The sequence below is a fragment of the Budorcas taxicolor genome, chromosome 25, assembly GCF_023091745.1.
Source record: "Budorcas taxicolor isolate Tak-1 chromosome 25, Takin1.1, whole genome shotgun sequence".
Lineage (NCBI taxonomy): Eukaryota > Metazoa > Chordata > Mammalia > Artiodactyla > Bovidae > Budorcas > Budorcas taxicolor.
Window position 1 is genome coordinate 33,344,714 of NC_068934.1, and position 17,893 is coordinate 33,362,606.

The 17,893-nt window shown below is 58.3% G+C and overlaps 1 protein-coding gene across 1 annotated transcript in view; it reads left to right on the top strand.

Annotated features, from left to right (window-relative positions):
* Positions 1-2,661: 2,661 nt before the first annotated feature.
* IGSF9B (immunoglobulin superfamily member 9B) overlaps positions 2,662-17,893 on the top strand; it is a 42,147-nt gene continuing 26,915 nt past the window's right edge. Inside the window, exons 1-3 of the mRNA XM_052662328.1 lie at positions 2,662-2,725; positions 11,552-11,749; positions 13,179-13,325. Coding sequence (XP_052518288.1) covers positions 2,662-2,725; positions 11,552-11,749; positions 13,179-13,325 — 409 coding nt within the window. The remainder of the gene's footprint in view (positions 2,726-11,551; positions 11,750-13,178; positions 13,326-17,893) is intronic.

Genomic DNA, 17,893 nt, shown 5'->3' on the forward strand with positions numbered 1-17,893 from the left:
CCTTGAGACTATTACTGGATGTGTCCCATCCTTCCTGGGTCTGGAGATAAGCTGTGTGGCAAGAGGGAAAGACTTCTCTAGTCTCATTCCTCACTGTGATCCGATACTCTGTATCTCTTTTGAGCTGATCTGAAACCAAATCTGAGACACATCTGATGATGAAGCTAACTTTTTCCTTTTGAATCTCAGCTCTCCTCCCTTTCTTTTCTGCCCTCACCCCCTTCTTCCACTGCATTTCCAATGGATTTATCCAGAAGAAATTAGTCTTCTTTTCAGATAGTTCTTTTGAACCCCTTCCCAACTCAACTCATGCTCTTAAGCTCTTTGTGTTACTTTTTCCTTTCAGTTTGACAATTTTAGTTTCCTAGTAGAAACTACCATGCTGCTGCTAAGTCACTTCAGTCGTGTCCGACTCTGTGTGACCCCATAGACGGCAGCCCGCCAGGCTCCCCCGTCCCTGGGATTCTCCAGGCAAGAGTACTGGAGTGGAGTGCCATCGCCTTCTCCGAGAAACTACCATGCAAAGTGGGAAAAAGTCAATGGCCAAGAAAAAACAATCAAGAAGATGGTGATAGTGGCTTTACCCCCTTCCCTACCTTTCAGGTCCCTAGAAGAACATTTCCCACTCAGCCATGTTAATACCTATAAAGGGCTAGGGACATGGGCAGCCCTGGGGGTCCAGCATTTCTCTTCAGGCCAGATAGATGCTTAGAGGTTCTGAAAAGAGAATCCTGTTATTGCCAGTTCTCCAAGTGGATCCTAGCGAGGCTCAAAGCCCTAGGACCGTGGGTTCATGTATATGTTGAGGGTGGAGCTCTAGTTCTTGGGCATGCTGGCTGGGAATTAGCTTCCAACTCACTTCACATCCCCAAGAAAGGCATCTTGGCAGAGAAAGAGACCCTCAAGTGAGGGCTCAGGGGGAGGCATCTCTGCACGAGCAGGTTACATCTCATAACTAGAGTGGCTGGACAGGGCAGGGGGTCATTTAAGCGTTCTGGTTCTCCAGGTTACATCCAGGTGCTAGATTGCCCAGTGTATTTGCTGCTGTGCCAGGAAGGGGCCTTCCAGCTTTCCATGTCCTGGCTGGTGGTGAGCTAAGAGGCTCACCACCTTTCAGGGAAGGGGGTTCCTCCCATGTTCAGGCCACATTCCATGTGTGGAATGTGTGTGTGTATGTGTGTGTTTCTTACAAGCAAGTTTCCCTCATTTTTTTCCCCTTTGGGCTTCATATGCTAGAGCCAGTGCTTTGTGGCTGACAAGTGCTTTGTGATGGTGACGAGGGTGACCTTCCTGAGCCCGCTTTGCTGCCCATCCTGGGGAACGGAGCCCCTCTCACCCCTGCTCTCACTCTGTGAAAGGTCATCTTCACTGCAGCCTCAGATCGTGGTGTGAGGGTACTGTTTGTAGATGTTTCCATGACACTGGTTTACTTCTTCTGCAAATACAACTATAATGGGGGGAGGGGGGAGGTTGAGAAATATGAACACCTTCTAGGTTCCTCCTTATCCTCTTCTATAAAGATAAGAAGACCACCTTCCCCTTCCCTGGGTCCCTTGTTCCAGATCCCTACGCTGCTCCCGAAATCCATCTTGGCTTCTTCCTGCTGAGATGGGGCCAGGCTCCCAGGCAGGTGGGGACGGGGGAGGAATCTTGTGCTTGAGGAGGCAGTCTTTTTAGAAGAAGAAGGAACACTTTCATTGCTCAAAGTGGAGACTTCCTGGCGATGAGCAACTATGACCCGCACTGGGGGTGGCAGTGTGCACACGTGTGTTCCTGAGGGGGGCCCGTGACACTCCTGCAGCTGAGCCAATGACTCACCCCAAATCTTAGCCACTTTTAGAGGTCATTTTAGTCATCCCCCTGCCTTCAGGCTGGATGGAACTTAACGTAATCTCAAGTTTGGGTGGCAGGGAGTGCGCTGGGGAGGAAAGAGTGGCCGAGTGTGGAAGGGAGGAGGGGAGGTGGCGGTAGCACGTGACCCCTTTGAAAAGATCTCCAGTGAAGGACATTCTCAGCTTCCCCAGGCTGCTGTTCCCGGGTTTCCCCATCACTGAATCAGTACCGTCCTCCCGGGACGCCTTTTTGCTGGATGGAAACCGGATGCTGGGTTCCCTGGATGGGCGGGGGCACCGACCCCTCAGACCTACAGTGTAGCAGAGACTCCAGGGTCCCGTTGGCCGGCCCGGCGGCCACATTCCTTCCCCCAGAAACTTGCCATGCAGTGGGAGCAGGGAGCAGAGCCGAGCGGAGACGCGGCAGCGCCTTCTCCCCAGCAATGCGCATGATTCTGCGGCTCTGGGCTTGCCACACGTCAACGCACCTTGAATGGGCTCGCCCCCCTCGACGCGACGGGCATGCATACTGGCCAATCGGGCCCGGGGCTCTCTGGCCGCGCCCAATGGGAGGGCAGCGGGGGCGGGCCCGGGGCGGGGCGGCCGGGCTTCTCCGCGGCGCTGGCTGCGCTCCGCCCGGGCTCCAGTGCAGGTGCCGCTGCGCCGGGCGGGAGGCTGCGCGCCGAGCCGAGCGGATCCGCGGAGGGATGGGGAGCGGGCCGCCCGGGCTGCAGGAGCCGCAGGAGCCGCGAGAGCACCGGCGCGGGGCGTAGGCGGCGCGGGGCACTTTGCGATAGGATGAGGCTCCTGGCTGGCGCGCGGTAGTACTATGATTTGGTATGTGGCCACTTTGATAGCAAGTGTGATCAGCGCCCGAGGTCTTGCGGCTCAAGGTGAGTTGAAGTGCAGCGTCCCTCCCCTGCGCCTCTCGCGGATCTTGGCTCCGTCCTCCTGCTGAGCCCGCGCCCTCCCGGCGAGCGCGCTCCGGGCACCGCGGGGAGCGGGGGGGCCGTATCCGCGGTCGGCGGGAAGGGCCTGAACCCGGGCTGCCGGCGCTCCGGAGAGAACGCCTCGGGCTAGGGTCCACGCCGCCACCCTTGGCACCAGGGCTTTGCCGCGAATGCCGCGCCCGGTGCCCTTCGCGGGCGCAGCCGCCGCCTCGAGCGCTGGGGAGGCGGCGGCTTTCTCAACTCTGCCGCCAGGGAGTTTTCGGGTCCTCGGTTGGCTGCGGCACGCTGGACCCCGCGCAGTGCCACCGGTCCGCAGGGGAGCCGGTGCGGGCTCGGCTTGGGCTCTAGTCCCTCCGGACCACACGTCGTGGCAGCCAGAGATCGGATCCCCTCGCAGGGCGGGGCGCACGGAGCGCCGCGAGAGAAGAGCTGGTTCCGTGCGGGGTCTCTCGCTTGCTCTGAGGAGCAGCTGACTTCGGCTGGCTCTGCCCGCGTCCGGCTTTGCTGCACCTGAGCCCGGCCTGGGCCGGGCAAAAGTTCCCCGGGAGCGCGCCGCAGCCGGCTACAGCTGGCCACAGCTGCTGTGGGCGAGAGCAACGGGAGGGGGTCTCCACTGCCGCGTCTCGGGGCGGAGGGAGGTTTTCCTCTTTCTGTGTTTCCGGTCTGAGCTGGGAAGCGGGCAGAGGGAAGCCAGTGAGCTGGGTGATGCGCGCGTGAGCACGCGGGCTCTTGCTCTGGAGACCGCAGAGCGGCCCGCACGCCTCTGTGTGGCACCTCGGCTCTCCGCCCTGCTATGGAAGCTGGAGGTGCCCGGACTCTGAGCGCGCGACGTTCAGCGCGCAGACACGACCCAGCTGCGGGCAGGTCCCCAGGGCCGGCCAGGATGGCTTCCGGGGAGAACCGGCCGGTGGACAGCAAGCAGTAGGAGAACCCATAGGGGAAGAACCAGCGCCCGGCCGCGCTCGCGCAGGAGGACCCTTTGCTCACCTTGTCTGGGGCTTTGTAGGGGGAGGGGGAGTGATTTGGGAAAGTTTCTGGAATGGGATCGGTCTCGCTGGTGTTTGCGGGGGTGTGAAAACAGAGGCAGAGGAAGGCCAAGAGAAGAGTGATTTTATTATATGGTGTGTGACCCCGGGTGGTTTTAAAACTCAGGATTGTCAGGTGGGGAAACAAACCAGAAGCTCGTGGGGTGGGGTGGGGGGTGTGAGGTGAGCTGCGCTTGAGAACTTATCTCCAGCCTCAGTGCTCGCCTCTTCTCTATTGCCTTGTACTCTTCTGATGCCAGCATCTTCTCCCCTTCAGTTTGTGGTATATTCCTGCTATGGGACTGTCTCACAAAAGGATGTATTGGGATGTATGAATAAAAGAGAGACGTCGAAGGGAGGCTCTGAAATAGGATCCCAGCCTGAGAAGTCCAGGGAGGAGGATGGACTTTTTGCAAGTTTCAGCACAGAATCAAGGGAAATGTGTGCTTATATTACAGCAGCACACAGAAGGGCCAGACAGAAGGAAGGACTTCGCAGCATTGAAGGTTATTGGTTCTGGAGCTTCTGACTTCTTTCTGGGAATGGAGAGGTTCTTCTGCCGGGGGTGGCTGGACATGAACCCCTGCCTGCCATCCCTGTGGGTTTTGGGGGGGGGGGTGTCTTTTTAGCCTAGGGGCTCTTGTGTGTGGTGGTAAAGGGTCTGGACTCAAGTTCCAGCACTGCTACTTGCTGGCCTGTGACCTTGGAGACATTGCTTCGCTTCTCTGATTGTCACTTGCCTTATTGGGGGTCAACAGTATGAGCTTGTGGGGTATTTGTGAACATTAGTGCCATGAAGAAATGAGGGGCTGGCTGAGTGTTCTGTGGTAGTGGTGGTTTAGTTGCTAAGTCATGAGTAAGTAACTGATGATGATCTTGGTTCCATTCTTTCCCCTGAATGGTTCAGGGCACTGGGAGCTGGGAATGTCCTCAGGGAGAGTTCAGACAGTTGCCTCTGTCCAGAACCAAGTTTGCCTTCCCCGCTGACCTTGCCCAGGGAGATGTGGAGGGCTGCTCAGAAATCCTTTGAAAGATCTGCAGAATTGGAGTTGTGTCAGTGGCTGGAACCTGGTGGAGAAGCTGCAGGATACCCAGGAGGCATCATCTCTACGGCCTCCAGGAATGGGAGATGGGCTGACGGGCTAGCGTTTCAGATGCTGCTGTGAGAGCTCAGCTGTTCTCTAACTGGCAGAGGTGACTTCCAGGAGATTCTTGATGGGAGGGACTTTGAGATGCTGGTCTCAGGGTCTGGCTGAGCAGGGGTTGCTCCAGCAGAGGAGTGAAAGGCTTGGGACAGAGAGAGGGGTGGGCTTGAATCCTGTGTGTCTGGGGGCAGTGTGGAGGCTGGGGAGGGCGTGCAGAGAGCCTGGAAGGTGGTGAGTGGAGTCTGCGTCCAAGGCCTTCTCTGAGCAAACTGGTGCGGAGGGCCCCGGCCTCTATCGCCAAGGCTGCCTCTTCTTGTGGACCACAGATTCTGTGCCTGGCTTACTGCTGTCCCCAGATAAAGCGGGTTCTAACCCGGACAGTGCTGGTAGCTGGACTAATGCCCTCTGCTCTCAGCCTGGCCTTCCCTCCCTCCCTTTGGTGGTGAAGGCATGAGGGAGGGCATTTAGGTCTGGAATCTGCTAGAGATACCCCCACAGGCAGCCTCTCAGCTGAGCGGGACTTGGCTCAGGACGTGGCATGCGTGTTTGTGTCCCCAGCACCCGCGGCTGGAGGCAGGCAGGGGTGTGTCTGGCAGCATGCGTTTGGGAGAAGCTGAGGAGGGGATGTGTGGGAAGAGTCAGCTTTCAGCTGCTGGCCCCAAGCTCGTCTTGTGTGCTGACCTGGAGCTGCCAGTCCCAGGGCTGGTGGTGGTTTCAGGTTTGAGGTTCTGAGACAGAAAGCTAGGATCCAGTTACGCAAAGGAGCAGAGGCTGCCTGGCTGGGAGATGCTGAACTCCAGCCTCTCTCTGGCTGGCCTCTCCTGGCTCTGAGCCCTGTGCTCTCCATCCTCAGATCTCTCTGCCTCAGGCCTAGCTGTCAGGGCCTTGCTGCACTGAGGGGGTGGGAATGGACCTGGCCCATAGGGAGAGCCGCACTCCCTCCCCCGCTCCCCAACCCCCTCCAGTCCTTTGCCTCCTTGGGCTAGGCCAGGGTCCCAGGGCAGCTCTCTCCTGTCTGTGCCCAGTGATGGGTAAAGCAGTTTGTGTGAGAGAGTGAATGCGAACTGTGGAAAGAGCCATCATTGGTGGTAGCTGCTAGAAGTGCCTGCACACATCTGTGTGTGTGTGCCTGCCTGTGTGCGCAACTGTGTGTATGCGTATGCACATGAATGTAGCAGACAGGAGACCCAGAGTCTCCAGGCGCGAGGTGGGGCATCTTTCCTGTCTGATTGCTGATGGCCGTGGGTGGCAGTGAGGCTAGACTTGGAGCAGACGCCCGACTTTTCCCACCCTCGCTCCACATCTGAGTATGGACAGCGCAGAAGCTCCCAAAGTTGGAGGCTCGGCCCTGGGGCTGGGCTGAAGGGAGACTGAGCTCTGAGAGAAAGCCTCAGTGGGGGACACACAGGCAGAGCCAGGGGACGCAGAAGACGGGTCTGACTTGCTAAGAGGTGGCTCTGACCTTGGCTACCCAGTAGGCCAGACTCCCGAATGGAGAAGGGACTTGGTCCCTGGGGGCTGGGAGCTGGGTGCAGAGGCAGCTTGTAGCCTGGGCCTGCCGGGGCACTGCCCAAGGGAACCAGCTCAGCCTGCCTGAGGCAGCTGACCTATTTTTCTTAGGAATCTTCCTGCTTTTCTGTTCTCTCTTGCGTGATTAAGCAGGAGACTGGTGAGCAGAGTCAGGGCCTCCAGGAGAGTTTTGGAGAACAGTTCCTTGTGGGCCAGGCTACGAGCAAGGTCCCAGCCAGCCTGCCTGTCCTTCTGAAAGGGCGGTGACTGGGTGGTGCCCTCTGCCCGCCCTCACCCCCGAACTCCCTCCTGGTCCAGGCCCCTGGCCAGCTGGGCCGTTGCAGGTAATACACTGTCCAGGTAACATGCAGGAGCTGCTGTCCTGGTTTTCCGGCTTCCAAGTAGGGAGTGCTGACGCTTCATTGTGAGTAGACTCGGGCTTCGATCCCCTGCTTACTTGCGTCCACCTGGCGCCTCACCCGAGGCCCTCCCTGGCTCAGCTTGGGGGCACTTGGACCAGGCCCGCGCCAGCGGTGGGCAGGGTGGGTGTGGCTGGGCCTCTTTGCGGAGGAGCTGCTGCAGGAGCAGAGCGGAGGTTGGATTACTGACTGCTTCCTGCCAGTGGCTCCTGGGGAACAGGCTCTTGGAAATACAATCTAGCCGACAGCAAATTAAGGTGGCTAATAGCTGCTGCCTCCTGGGCTGCCTGGGCCAGAGAGTTAGGGAGGAGAGGCACCCACAGAGGAAGGGTGTCCTGTCCTTCCCCCAGAGCCTTGACGGGAGGGCCAGTTTGGGCTCACCTGATCTCTGACTTCTATCCTCAGAGGTTGATGGGGAGTGGGGGCAGAAGAATAGCTACAGGGAGACCTTAAAAAGTGGGGACTTCTCCAAGGACCTCCTAGGTAGGGTGTGGGGGTCCTGGCTGGAGGCAGAATGTCCCAGTGACCTCTGGCCCACCCACCTTCTGCAGAGGACACCCAGGGTGCAGTCTTATGTGGACATGGCTGTTTTTCCATCTCACACTTGGCTACATGTGTGTGGAGTCTCTCCTCTGCTTTCCTCATGCAAGCCTCTGGGTCTGCATCTCCCGGGTAGGGGGAAAGGACGTCCCAGGGGAGCCCGATTCAAGCTTCCTGGGATCTCCTGGAACCCCCTGGCTTGTCACAGAGGAGCGACTGGGGGACTATTGGGGGCTGTGCCTGTTTTGGACTCAGCAGGGATTATTTTTAGGCTGGCAGATGGAGGTGGCGGTGGCTGTCGCTGGTATTATTAGACAACAGGCCTGTGGTTTGGGAGTCTGGTGCCCGAGGGGGTGGGGGAAGGGGGGAGCCTCCCTGGGGACGTGTACTCACTCCCTGAGGTGGGGAGACCTCCCTGTGTCACAGCTGGACAGGGCCGGAGCTCCTGGGTCCCAGGCAGAGTGGGCTCAGCCCTGTACCCACAGCTGCCGACTGACCCAGGTCTGCCCCGCTGGCCGTCTCGGGTTCAGGACTGCAGGGTCTGGCTGTGAGAACCTGTCCTGAGTGCGCTGTAGAGGGGCTGGCCTCCAACTCAGGGAACAGAGTGGAGGGGGCTGCTTCTTGGGTCAGTGTGGGAGGGGCCTTGTGTTTTGGTGGCGGGGAGCAAGTCGGGGCAAAGGGGAGACAGGACAGCTGGAACCTGCCCCTACCTAATTGCCCCCCGCCCCTGCCCCCCCCATCCCCGCCCCCAGGCCACTGGCCAAGCCAGGGGACCCTCCAGTCTGCTCACCAGTGAGACAGAGATGGTGGTACATTTGTCAGATGGGTGTTGGGGTCCCACAAAGACCTGGTATGTAGTAGTGACCTAGAGGAAGCTGGTTTGCCTGGCAGCTGGCCCTCCCTGCCTGGTTCCCAGACCTTGGCTGCTGCCACCAGATTTTGCAGTCCTGCTGCCTCTCCTCTCGTAGCCCCGCCCCTGGAAGAGCTCCAGCTTGGGAGTGGGGGTGGGGGCTGTGCCAGGCTGTGGAGGGCTCGTGGTCCTGTGCTCACAGGGATCCAGTGGCAGCCCTGGACCCGGCGACCTGCTGGGCACCACCTGGCCCAGAGAGCAGGAGGTCTGCACCCTGTGGGCTTTCGGAAAGGTTAGCCAGACCGCGGGGCACCTCCTCCTCCTGTGTCCGCTCTCCCTACCGGGAGCACCGGGCAAAACCCCAAAGTGCAGATTTGCTCTGCTCCTCCGGGTACAGCTGGGTCCTGCCATCTCTGAAAAGAGTGTGTGGAATCCAGGACACCTCCTGCTCCCTGCGGTGCTCACCCTGCGGGTGCCAGAGTCCCCTTGAGGCTGCTGCAGGCCTCTGTGGTGGGGAGGGGTCTGGGGCCTCCCCTCCTGCAGCCCTCCCATTTTGGGCACCATGCATCCCTGCTTTCCCCTCCCCCCTCCTTCCTCCTCCCTGCTGCTCCTGGGACCTGGCTCTGTCCCCTCCTGACTCTCCTGATTCTCCATCCTCTGAAGGCCTGTGTCTCTGTGTCCCTGGCAGAATCCTGGGTGCCCTTGACCTCTCTCTCTGTCTCTGCCTGTCTGTTCACACCCTGACCGTCTGTCTCCATTCTTGCCCCTGGAATCTCGTTTGCTCTTGACTTGGGCTGTGTCCTGGGTTTGAAGGCATTTCTCTCCTCCATCAAACCCCTCTTCCATCTCTGCTGCCAGCCTGTTTACTTTTTTTTTTGCAGCAAGCTTTTCTGGAGAAAGTGTTTTATTAGACATGCTTTGGCTCAGAAAGGCTCAGGCTGAGGGGGAAGTACTCGTGGGTGATGGAGTGAGAGCACACGCAGAGTGTGTGTGTGTGTGTGTGTGTGTGTGTGTGTTGAGATGAGGAAAGCTGATAAATATTTTAGGATTCTGAAAGCCAGGAAGACTGGCCTGAGTGCGGGGGCTGGGACAGGGCCTCCCACTCCGCTGCCTTCATCCTGGAAGCCCGTCTATTTTGGCTTTGCTCACTGTGTCTGTGCTGCTGGGCTCACCGTGTCTTCCTCCAGCTGCTGTCTCTGGTGGAGGAATGTGGGAAGAGCTGTGGGGTGGGGCCCAGGTCTGGCTGGGTCTCAGGTGGGGTGCGCAGCCCTGAGCCTGGACGGGTGTGGAAGAGGCCGCCTCGTTGCCCAGTTGCTGTGCGGAGAACAAAGCAGTCAAGGTCTTGCCTCCCAGAGCCTCCAGAACCTTTTCTATGAGAGGAGGGCAAGCAACCCTGCCCCCTGTCCCAGGTGGCCGCCCCTGGGAGGCATGCCCTCCTCTTGCCCTGGCTCCTGTGTTTCCTCTTCTTTTCTCCAAAGTCTACACACTCACATGTACATGTGTACACACATGCACTCATGTGCACACGTCTGTTGTTTGCCCAGCCCTCTAGGGCCCAGGGTTAGCCTTTGTGCCAGGGTGCTGTGAGGCAGGCCCAGTCCCTGCCTGGTGCCCCCAGGGGGTGGGGTGGGGGCTGGGAGGAACCTGCTATACTTTCCCTGAGGGGCTGGAATTTAGCCTTTGCCTAAAGCAGGTCTGGGAGGGTTGGGAAACCTGCTGGGGCCTCAGGCAGGTGAGGGCAACACTGTGCTCTGCTCCAAAAATACTCTGTGATCTTAGCTCTTTCTCTAGAAAACAGTGATGTCACCAGTAGCCAATCAGCTTCCAGAAGGGTTGCCTCCTCCTTCTTCCGCAATTTGCAGGAGGAGGAGAGGGAGCTGGAGCGGGAGGGAGAGGAGAGTCATGGACTTGGAGAGGCAGAGCACACAAGCACGCAGGGGCCAGGCAGCAGAAAAGCAAAACCCCTTTCCCAGCATAGGCGAATGGAACCCCACATGTACCCCCCCAACACACGCTGATAGAGTCACACAAAGGAGGGGAGCAGGTAGACAGCATCACTCATGTGGGTGGGAGCTAGAGAGACAGAGACACAGAGAGACAGACATGGAGGAGGAACCAGAGAGAGATGGACACAGAAGAGACACTGGAGAGAGAGAGACAGAACCAAACAGAAAGATACATAGAAAGAGCCAGATACACCGAGACACAAAGGAGAGCCAGACAGAGGCGCCTGGCAGGAGCCCACAGGGGTCAGATGTGTGCTCACAGTCAGGCCAGAGCCTGAGTGGAGCAGCCGCTGTCCGTGGTGCTGCCTGAAGGGGCCCGGCCAGCTCTGGAGGGGAGGGGCGGGGTCTGGTGGGTTGCGTGGGTGCTGGGCGGGAAGGCGGGGGGAGGGGCCTCCCAGCGGGCTTTTTCACTGGGAACAAAGGTGGACAAGGTGACTTTTGGTGTGGCAGCCCGAGTCAGGCTGGAGGTGGGGCCGCAGGCCTGGGGTGGAGACTGGGTTAACCTATTCTCGCTGGGGCTGGGGCTGGGGCTGGGGGGTGTGGGCCTCTCCCTGTCTCACCTCCTATCCCTTCCAGTCCCTTTCTGGAGGATGTCAGTGCCTTATCCAGCCACATGCTTTGTCCTCTGCCAGGTAGGGGTGATCCCCTTAGCTGGCTGAGGTTAGTGGCCCCAGGGTCCCCCTCCTGTGTCCCCAGCATCTTGCGGTCCGAATGGTGGTGTCTGGTGCTTCTCCTGCTGATAGACTTGGGGCTTGTACTCGGGAGGGATGGAGGCCCCTCCCACTCCCTCCTCTGCGGCAGGCCTGGCGGGCAGGCAGAGGGAGGAGGGGCAGAGAGGCCAGCTCAGGCCGGTGGGGTTTTCCCTCTGGCGATGCCAGGAGCAGCCTCTGCTCAGCTTGTTGGGGATTCCCCACTTCTGTGTGGAACGCTCTTGTTTGGTGCTGTGAACATCAGGCTGAGCTGGGGGTGGGGCGTGGGAGGATGCCGTCTCCGAGTCTTCCCGCTGTGCTCTAGCAGGAAGCATCCTGGTGCAAGAAGAGGTCCCCATTCACCCTTGGCTGCAGTACCTGCCCGGACCTTGGTGTCCACAGAGGGGCCGAGGCCCTTCCACCTTTCCAATGGCCACCCTCCTCAGAGCTGGTAGGCGTGTCACTGGGAAAAGGCATGGTTGGGCTGCGCTCTTCAGGGTTGGGAGGGCAGAGGTGGTTTCTGGGACAGCCGGGCAGGATCTCCTGGCCTCTCCTTTCCCGCGTTCCAACGTGGCTGTCCTGCTAGGTGCCCACGGCCTGCGAGAGGAGCCCGAGTTTGTGACTGCGAGGGCTGGCGAGAGCGTGGTCCTGCGATGCGACGTGGTCCACCCGGTAACGGGGCAGCCCCCGCCCTATGTCGTGGAGTGGTTCAAGTTCGGGGTGCCCATCCCCATCTTCATCAAGTTCGGCTACTACCCGCCTCATGTGGACCCTGAATATGCAGGTAAGGGCTGCCCCATTGCCCTAGCTTCCTGCCTGGCTCCGGGGGGGCCCCCGCCCTGTCCCTCCTGCGTGTGTCTTGTAACCTCTCGTCCTTTCCGATGGGCCTCTTATCTCTGTTTTCCAGTCGCTGCCTCTGTCCTCCCATCCTTTGCACTCTGGTAGGTTTTAATTAAGTGGCGAGAGGAGAGGGACAAGGAGGTGGGGCAGACACAGGGCTTCCTGAACAGCCTTACTGATCCGCAGGGGCCCCTGCGGATCTGGAGGCCAGAGGAGAAGGGAGGCCCAGAGCCCGCCGCGTGGGAGAGGAGGCTGGCTGGAGGGCGGCTCAGTAGAAGCAGCTGAGTCAGAGCCTCGGCAGGCAGCCACGGGGTTTGCTCTGTCTGGCTTCGCCCACTCCCTCCCTCTGGCTCTGAAGCTGGGGCCTCTCGTCCCGGGTGGAGGGAGCGTCTGGGCACCCGCTCTGCCTCCTCCTGGCCCCCTGTGTCTTGTTCTGCAACGACTCTTGCCAGTTGGGCCTCACTGAGTCACTGCCAGGGCCTGCCCACCAGGGAGGAGGGCACAGGGCAGTGTGAGTGTGTGCTCGGGTGTGTGTGCGCTGGGGTTTAAAGGAAGAGAAGAAGCTGGCAGGACATGGGTTTTATCTTTACCTCTGGGCTCTGAGGTCCGCCTTGCATTTTTGTCAGCTTCTATTTCTCTCTCTCTGCCCCTCTCTGTCTTCCTGTGTCTGTGTCTCTCCAGCCCTGGTTGGTTGGGACTGTCTGATTTGTAGGCAGATTGCCAGTGTCAAAAACACAAGGAGGAAAGCAGAGGAGGTTGTGACATTGGGACGAGGAGTGGGCCGGGCGGAGGGAGGACCCGGAGGGCACTCTGGGGAAGGGGTCTGAGTTAGGGAGGGTGGCTCAGAATGGATCAGTGCTCTGTCTGCCAGCTGCTCTGCGTTCCCAGGCTACGCACAACCCCCCATGCCGACCCCCACTCTAGCCAAGCTCAGGGCTGGGTTCTGTCTGGACTAGTGCTCTCTGCTCTCTGGCCCCAGCGGCAGGACTGGGAGGGGATGTCAGCACCCTGTCCCTGGTGGCCTCTCCCCTGGCCGCTGTAGGGAAGCCACACAGACAGGGTGCTGGGCGTGGCAGCCACGGGGGCCCCTGGGACAGGATGTTGCTTAGCCTGGCCGGAGGTCCCCAGGCCCGCTCATCCTCTCCTGTCCCACCTCACCAGAGCTCCTTCCTCTCCTCCACCCCTAGAGAATGGGACAGTGCAGGGAACTGAAGCCTTCTTGGTGCAGCTGGTGGGCAGAGAGAGCAGGGCTTTTGGGTCTGCCCTGTGCTGGGCCTGCCTGCCCTGGGCCGGGGTCGAGGGAGGCTGTCCCTGTGGGGCTGGGGCTGCAGGAGGCAGCGCCCTGCCCTGACCCTCTTGTTCCCTCTCCACAGGCCGTGCGAGCCTCCATGACAAGGCATCCCTGCGGCTGGAGCAGGTGCGTGCCGAAGACCAGGGCTGGTACGAGTGCAAGGTGCTCCTGCTCGACCAGCAGTACGACACCTTCCACAACGGCAGCTGGGTGCATCTCACCATCCACGGTGCGCGCTGTGTGGGTTGTGTGCCTGCATGCGAGCGTGTTTGGTGTGTGTCCTGTGTGTGCTTGAGCCTTCTTCCACGCCCCTGGGACTTAGCCCCTGACTGTAGCCTGCCCTGGAGACCCTGGTGCAGCTGCGCGCCAAGTTCCTCAGCCTTCCTGGAGACCCTGGCCCGGCCCCCTGGTCAGATACCAGCTGCACCCTTGGCCCCTTGGTCGTTCTGGAGTCCCAGAGGCTGGGCAGCTCCTGGCAGACGGCGGTCACCATGGGTGGGGGTGGGAACTGGGTTCTGGAATCCGGGAGGGTTGAGCATCTGCAGGGTGGATTCTAGGGCAGCTGCAGGAAGACCCTCTTCAGGGATCCCCTGTTAGAGCCTTCCTTTAGTCCATTTGCCTGAGTAACCGTGGAGTGTCAGCCAGCCACTGAGCTGCAACTGATGGGCAGCAGCAGGACAAACCCAGGGCCAGGTGGCAATCCTGCTGGTCCCGGCCTGGAGGATAACCCTTCCGATGCTAGTGGGTACTTACTTCCTAGGGTGAAGGGTGATGGGCTCTCACAGGGCCAGGGTCTTTCCTGGGACCGAGGGATCCCTGTGCCCCTGGGAGCCCTTCCTTGGGAGGGGAAATTCCCAAGGAGCTGGGCACACTGGAACCCAGAGAAAATGGAAGAGGAAGTGATCCCCATGGTGGAGGGGAGCAGGGTTTTTGCTTTGCTTTATTTTACTCTTGATTCAGTTTGTGACATAGTGTATTCAGCCGCCACGTGCCATGCATACTAAGCTGGTTGTCGAGGCTTCAATGGCACATGTGCTTTGGACGCCCAGGCACAGCTTAGGTCCTTGTGGGTGTGATGTCTGTGACCCTGAATTGCACGCTCAGCAGAGAGGAACTGTCAGTGTCCTGGCTTGTGAGCTCCCAGTTTCCACTGGCCTTGTCTCATGAGGTTGGGTCAGGTTGTGCACCTTCTGCCCTGAAAACCCATCGAGGGCCCTGGGAAAATAGTGTTTTAGCCTGAGACTGGCCTCTGGGACCAAACAGACCTAGGAGTGGTGGCCTTGGGGCAGTGGTCCAGGCTGCTGACTCACTGCACGCAATTGACTCCTGTTGGTCAGTCCCCAGAGACCAACGGTGGGCTTATTTTAAACCTTGAGTGGGGTGTCCCCACTACCGGTGAGCTTTTGAGTCAACTTCCTTTCAATGCCAGCTGTTGTCTGTGCCGGGAATGAAAACTCAGCTTAATATTAGTCCAAGCAAAGTGTAATTAGGAAGGTAAGCCTACCGCTGATGGCACCACTGATGGAGCGCAGAGCCAAGAGCCCCCACGCTGCCTGCTTTCTCGTGCTGTCTCCCGAGGCGGGCTGATGCCGTCACAGCCCTGCCTGCCTCCCGTCGCCGCTGGGTCCTGTCCAGGAAGTGGAGGCGGGAGGACCAGCAGGGAACGCGGCCCTACGACACTAGGCTTGTGTTGTGAGGCTACCTCGTTCGCTGTCTGAGCCAGGACACCCACCTCCCCTCGGGGAGCTTCACTATTCTGTTTCCAAGAACCGTGCCTGTGTGCAGGGCTGTAGTGAAGATTAAAGGAAGGGCTGCGGATGAAGACGCCTGGTGCCGCGTTTGGAACGTCGGCTGTGCGGGGGTCATGCTGTGCAGGATACGGGTCACCCTCCCCCTCATGGGAGAGAAAGACCAAGTCGGGCAGCCCAGGAGGGGCCTCGGGCTGGCAGAGGTGGCCTGGGTGGTTGAAGAGCCCTTGGGAATTGACCCATGATCAACATGTGCTCCTGAATGTCCACTCGGCAGGCTCTGGGGGTGTGCAGACCGAGCTCTGAAGGATCGTCAGGGGACAGTCAGGTCCACAGGTGACTGCAGTACAGCTTTGGGAGCATGAGGGACAGGGACTTCTCTGAGGAAATGAGCCCTGGGCAGAGACCCTTTGGGGAAGCGGAGTTGACCAGGTGAGGGGGGTCGGGGGGTCAGGCTGGCAGGGTGTTTCAGGGCAGAGGGAACAGTGTGCCCGGAGGCCCAGAGGAAGCAGAGCTACCACATTCAGGAGCTGGGTTGGTTGTTGGAATGAAGGGCCAGGCTTTAGCACCGGAGCTCAGCTCATCATGGAATGCTTTCCCTACCGGGGCCCTGCTCCCAAGGTGAGCGACCTCACCCTCTCTTCCTCCCTCCCTCCTCCTGCATTCTGAGGTTTCTTCTAGAGTAAATACTTCCGTTATTGAAGGAAAGAGTCTGGAGCACAAACATTGCATTTCTTCCAACCTAGAATGTTTCTTGTCAGGCATTTCTGACCGGGATCACCCCGGGAAAATGAAGAATTAGAATCACAAGTTGTCTCCTTCTCCTGTGTTTTCTTCAAGGCCAGTTGGGAGGAAGCAAATCCAATTATTTCCTCATTGCATGTGAAATACTAGAAAAGGCCGAGTCAGGCCTTGCTTTCTGTCAGTGAACTGCTCGGAGGAGAGGCCAGCCTATTTCTAACCTGCATGATTAATTATAGGGCATGTGTGAAAAAAGAAGAATTAAGCTGGAAATGCAGCTGGTAGGCTCACACCTAATCCAGTAAATAGTCGGGAGTCAACCATTATTTTCCTGAAAACTTGAAATTGTTCAAAGCGCTTTCCTGATTAGCACCTAAATAATAAAGTAATTATCTAATTAGTAATCAATTTGTCACTTCAGGACATAGTTTATTGTATTATCTTTTCCTTAAGCGTGACACAGAGGTAATAGAGGCCGAGGCTGTGTGAGCTGTAGTTCAAGAGCAGGCTTGGCAGCAGGACTCTGCTAGGATGGGCTCACGGGCCAGGGTAGGAGGCAGTATGGGGCTCGGAAGCCAGGTTCCCTTTGCAAGGGCTTAGAATGTGTTTTGGGGCTTCCCTGGTGGCTCAGATGCTAAAGAAGCTGCCTGCAGTGCAGGAGACCCAGGTTCGTTTCCTGGGTCGAGAAGATCCCTTGGAGAAGGGAATGACTCCCCACTCCATCATTCTTGTGAAGAATTCCATGGACAGAGGAGCCTGGCAGGCTGTAGTCCATGGGGTCACAAAGAGTCGGACATGACTGTGCAACTAACAAAGAATGTGTTTTACCATCACTTTTGGTGTGTTTAATGTCGGGTTAGGATTGGAGAAGGAAATGGCAACCCACTCCAGTGTTCTTGCCTGGAGAATCCCAGGGACAGGGGAGCCTGCTGGGCTGCCATCTATGGGGTCGCACAGAGTCAGACATGACTGAAGTGACTTAGCAGCAGCAGCAGCAGGATTGACTTTCTCAAAGATGTTTGTTGTGCGTGATGAAGACTGCTTCCCCGGTCACCCGGCCTTCACTCGTGGCCACCTTTGTGGCCACACCGAGCGGAGCACTGGGGAGATTGTTGAAGAAGGTCACCTCACCGTCGTCTTGTCTTCAGTTTTATGTTTGCGTTTGTGTTGGTATGTGTGCACGTGCGCTTGCAGGCATGCAGCTATTTCATGGCATTCATCCGTTCATTCAGCCATTTGTTGAGACTCTGTTACTTGCCACTTCAGTTCTGTTCAGTTGCTCAGTCATGTCTGATTCTTTGTGACCCCATGGACTGCAGCTTGCCAGACTTCCCTGTCCATCACTAGCTCCCGGAGCTTGTCCATGTCCATCAAGTCGGTGATGCCATCCAACCATCTTATCCTCTGTCGTCCTCTTCTCCTGCCTTCAGTCTTTCCCAGCATCAGGGTCTTTTCCAGTGAGTCAGGTCTTCGCATCAGGTGGCCAAAGTATTGGAGCTTCAGCTTCAGCATCAGTCCTTCCAATGAACATTCAGGACTGATTTTCTTTAGGATGGACTGGTTGGATCTTGCAGTCCAAGGGATTCTCAAGAGTCATTTCCAACACCAGAGTTCAAAAGCATCGATTCCTCGGCGCTCAGCTTTCTTTATGGCGCAACTCTCACTTCCATACCTGAGCTGTGCTAAAAGCTGAGCACATACTGGGATTTACGGAGATCTCTGTTCTCTGGAGACTTGGTCGTAAGTGCTTTAAACTGTCTCAGGGGACAGGACTGCAGCAAGTGCCTTCCTCGACCGGCTGACCAGGTGAGGCAGAGGTGGCATTTTAGCAGAGGTGTAGAAGCACCAGAAGGGTGAGATGTGAGTATGGCCCAGGAAGGGGGGATGGCAGGTGCAGCAGTCCCAGGGATGGAATTTCTTGGCACTTGTAGAAAGACAGGAAGGCTGGAGTGTTGGAGTCGATTTGAGGGATGTGTGGTGGCTGGTGGACAGCTATGTCCCCTAACATTGCTTGGGCCTGGGGCGAGGCTACCTCCTAGGAGACCCCTCTCACAGCTTCTCCTTGGGGCCTCAGAAGCTCTGGGCAGCTAACAGCGATGACAGTATGGCAAGATGACCACCATTCAGTAGCTTTTCATTTTACCAGCTCCTCTCACAGACTCTACCTGGATCATTCCTCCCATCAGTGTGGAGGACAGGGTTTTAGGTGGAGCCCAGAATAGCTGAGCCCAGGGCTACAGGGTGAGTAGCTTTTGGACATGAGCTTGGAGCCTTGAGACAAGGTCAGAAGTCCTGGCCCAGCCCGGTG